At 55.0% G+C, this 4,115-nt stretch overlaps 1 protein-coding gene across 1 annotated transcript; it reads right to left on the reverse strand.

The window, feature by feature from the left end:
- Nucleotides 1–809: 809 nt before the first annotated feature.
- MONBRDRAFT_28039 (uncharacterized protein) lies at nt 810–3,132 on the reverse strand (the record flags this gene model as incomplete). Its single annotated transcript, XM_001748493.1, has 5 exons — nt 810–1,061; nt 1,183–1,298; nt 1,398–1,563; nt 1,646–2,325; nt 2,406–3,132. 5 exons carry the CDS (start codon nt 3,130–3,132, stop codon nt 810–812), a joined length of 1,941 nt encoding a protein of 646 aa, XP_001748545.1.
- Between the last annotated feature and the right edge of the window lie 983 nt (nt 3,133–4,115).

A 4,115-nucleotide genomic window follows, 5' to 3' on the forward strand; every position in this document is an offset into this window, starting at 1 on the left:
ACGCTTTTGACATACCGTGTAGGGCTGATAGGTACCGGCGGGACAAGCCTTGCAAGAGCCAGCAGAGGCACTGCCACAACCGTCGCGGTAGTAGCCTGCGCTGCATGCAGCGCATGTCTTGCAGGAGTATGAGCGATGTGAGCTCGAGTCCTGGTACTTGCCGGCTTCACAGACATCACAGCGTCCGGGGCCGGTGCCACCCGAGCATTGAGCCAGCTTCAAGCCAACGCCGCATGTGGTGCAATATGTGCATGTGCTACCACGGAAAGAATTTGTTGGCTGATACTTGGCAGTTGGGCAAGCTGTGCATGAGCCAGCATAGCCACCGGCACATGAAGTTTGGTAATAGCCGGCTGAGCAGGCCTTGCCTGACTGCGAGCACGTAAGACAAGAGAGGGATCGGTGGCTGGTGGAAGTTTGGAACTTGCCGCTCTGGCAACCAGTGCAAGTTCCTGGGTTGGTGGTTGAGGGGGTGGCCAGGTACTGGCCGGCACCGCATGTGTTCCAGTTGGCGCAAGAGCTGTATCGGTGGGAGTTTGTGCTGCGGTAGGTGGGTGAAGGGCATGCGGTGCAAGTGCCGGGGCCAACGCGTAGACCACTGCTAATCTGCTCGGTGAAGTATTCACCCGCATCGCAGAATCGGGCTGACTTGCAGGTTGATGACTTGTGTGAATTGGAGTCTTGGTATGTGTGAAGGCCACAGTTCTGTTGACGCGAGAGGGTGATGGGTGGCGGCAAAAAGGCACTGGTATGAGCTACTCTGAGGATTATTTCTCGAGTTCAGGATTCTGAGCAAAGGGCGTTGGGTGTCAACATACCGAGCAAGTGGTGCCGGCGGTGATTGTGCAACCGTAGTACTTGCCAATGCCACAGGCAGCACATGTTTTGCAGGAAGCGGCACGATGGGAGTTGGCGTTTTGGTAGGTACCGGAAGAGCAAGTGTAGCAGCTGCCGGGCGTGCTACCGGTGCATCCACCCTGATACTGGCCCGAGTCGCAGACGGTGCCGTATGACGAGCAAGACTTGCATGAGCTCTGTCCTGTTGCCGTTTGGAACTGGCCCTAAGAAACGTACGTATCAAACATTCAGCGATATGGAAATTACATTTTGCTAGTTGATAGTGTACACACAGGCGTCATCGTGAAACCCGCTCCCATTTGAAATAAGACCGAACTGACGTACCCCTGGGCATGCAGTGCATGATGTTCGACCAGTTGTACTGGCATATGTTCCGGCTGCGCAGTTCTTGCACGACCAACTGTTGTGCGTGGCCTCTTGGTATTTTCCGGTTTGACATACTATAATTGGTAGGGCCAGTGTGGTTGGTTTGTCCTTTGTACGGTGGTAGTCAAAGTAATTATTTGGCGAGCGAGAAGGGCCCATGGCATGTTACAAACCTTGACAGCCTTGGTTGGTGATATCATTGGTGAATTTGTAGTAGCCAGCCGCGCATGCAGCGGTGTTGCACGCATATGTGTCACAGCCACCCGTGCAAGTGTTGCAAGTCCCATCGCAGGAGTTGTCACACGAATCATCACCACTGTTACAGCTGCTATCGCATCCCTATTTCAGCAAAGAAAAGTGTCAATGGGTGAGCATACACACTTCACTCCAGTGTGTCGCGGAAGCATGAGTGATCTCGTACATAGTTGTCACATGTCTCGCCAGAATTGCAACTATCGTCGCAAGAACGTCCGTTGCAGCCAGTGCACACGCCACCTTTACTATTGCAGGGGGCCGTCCAGGCAACATCACGGCGGTTTCGCGAAGGAGTGGGATGGAGCAAATCGAGGGCTTTGCGATTGATGATGAGCTGGGTCATGGAGACTGGGTGACCCTTTTCATCCACCCCCATCGTGGCGTTACAGTCGGCCAAGCGAGCCAAGAACATGTTCATGTCATGGGGGGTGACGTATGCGGGCAGGGCGCTAAAGGTTTGGGCCTTCATCAGCGAGCGCAAGGAATAGGGGTGGTAGGAGCGCACAAGATCGTTGGCAGTGGCACAGCTGGTCTCCAAGCCACCCATGGGTTCATGGGCGAGTTGAATCCAGGGGAGGCCAAGAGCCGAGTGATCGAGACCAGCCAGGACCTGACTGACGACTGCGCAGAGCGGATGTTGTGATTGCCAACAAGCCGTCTCAATGACATCACGCCAGCTGGCCTCATCGCGATCGATGGAATAGGTCACATGCGCAGAGGTGATGTTGTCGTTGGTGGTAGCAAAGTGAATCAAGGCCTTGGGAAGGTAGAGAATATCATTCTCGCGCAAAGTCAACTGACGACAGTGCATCCGTTCGAGGTCCTTGATGGCCCAATTGCGGCAGCCTGTGTGTGAAGGGGCGCAAAACAGTGTGTGAGGAAGCCAGCCTTGCGAGCCCATTGCTGTTTTGAGATGCAGGACATACCTTCGGGGTTGCTAATCTCCAGTTCGTAGATTTGAGCAAGCTGGGCGGGTGTCGCTTCGGGCCAGTCGGCGGAGCTGTCGTTGGTGCCAGTGCAGATGGTCCACTCCTTGTGGCCAAAGACTTGCACCACCACAACATCATACTGATCCGTGTGGGGAGGCAGGGCCAAGGCATGTGGAGCGGAGATGTAGGCGTGTGCTGTGACTTCAGAAGCGCCAAAGACGTCGAGAAGCATGTGCTCAAAGGGAGATTGGGGCACATCTTGAAATTCGCGGCGGATGACGGCGGACTGTCCTTCGGCATAGAAGCGGGGACCCTGCACGCTCCAATCGGTGGTGTTGATGGTTTGAGAGCGGGCCTTGTTGTTACGAAGGACAAAGACGTTGTCGTCATCGTGAAATTGGACAAGGGTTTCAGCGAGGAGGGCGTCGACATGTTTCAAGTCTTCAAACCAAGAATCAGAGGCCCACAAATCTGCACTTTTCTTGGTGGCGATGGCTGGAATGTGGAGCAAGTCTTGTCGATAGTAGTGTTGCAAGAAGGCTGTGGGAGTGATGGCGTCTCCAAGCATTTGACGAAGCAGATGGTGATCAACAGCAGAAACTTGTGGCAGATCGGGCATGTCAGGGCTTGATGTCGATGTAGCCACGGTGGCTAGACACGCCAGCAGGATCAGCATGACCCGCAGGCCTGCCCCGACTGGATGACGGGTGGCATCGGTGGCCATGGCGAGGGTTTGTGCTAGGCAAATGTCTGGCAGCGCATCAGGCGAGCGTGACTAAAACAGGTGGACCGACCAGGAAAGGTGAGGCGATTCAGACCAAAGTGCAAGATACACCAGTGAAAAGACATGATTGGGCTGTGAGAGCCTGAATCCACACTCACCAGTGCGCGTATCAGGCAGGAGGTTAACAATGCCCCTCTCGCGTCCGTCCCCCTTGCATGAACAACAGAGTGCGGTGCGGTGCAGTGCGGTGCGGTGCGGTGGAGTCCCAAGCTCGACGACGCTGCGTGATCAGAGGGCGTTTAATGGTGGTGGAGGGTGCGTGGTGTCAAGGTGTAGTGGAAGTGCAGAGATACAGAGAGGTACAAGAGGGAGAGAGGGAGAGATGCAGAGGGAGAGATGCGCGGTCAGAGGGAGAGTAAGCTCGGAGAGAGAGAGGGAGAGAGGAAGAGAGAGAGGGAGAGAGAGAGAGGGAGGGACTTGTTTTGGTCTCGTTTGTCAAGCGGTGTGGTGTATTGTGTGGGTGTGGGGGTGGTGGGGTGGTTGCCAGAGGGGGACAGGCGGCAGTGAGAAGGACGGGCACTGTGTAAACCGTGGAGTGGGACAGAGGGAGCGCGGGACCAATTGCTGAAATTGCTCGAGTGGCGGATAGGCTTTGGGCAATCGGCGGGTGTCAGGATGATGGGTCTGGTGTCCGTGGTGGTTGTTTGTGGGTGTGGGAGTATCGCTGCTATGGCAGGGCAGCTTCCCAGCCCTGGCACGGCCAAGGCACCAGGTGAACGGTGGTTCTCATTTGCAGGCGAAGGCGTGCATCTTTCATGCATGACGCTGCCGTTTTGTCAAGAAGATCGCTCGACTCATTTCTGTAATTTTCTTGTCAGAGGATTACCGTCGAGTTCCGTTTGTTACATATTGGGCACGTGATTGTGACAAACAGGACTGCTTGTATGGACCAATCGGATGACAATTTTGAGATGACACTGTTG

The sequence above is a fragment of the Monosiga brevicollis genome, genomic scaffold, assembly GCF_000002865.3.
Source record: "Monosiga brevicollis MX1 MONBRscaffold_23 genomic scaffold, whole genome shotgun sequence".
Lineage (NCBI taxonomy): Eukaryota > Choanoflagellata > Craspedida > Salpingoecidae > Monosiga > Monosiga brevicollis.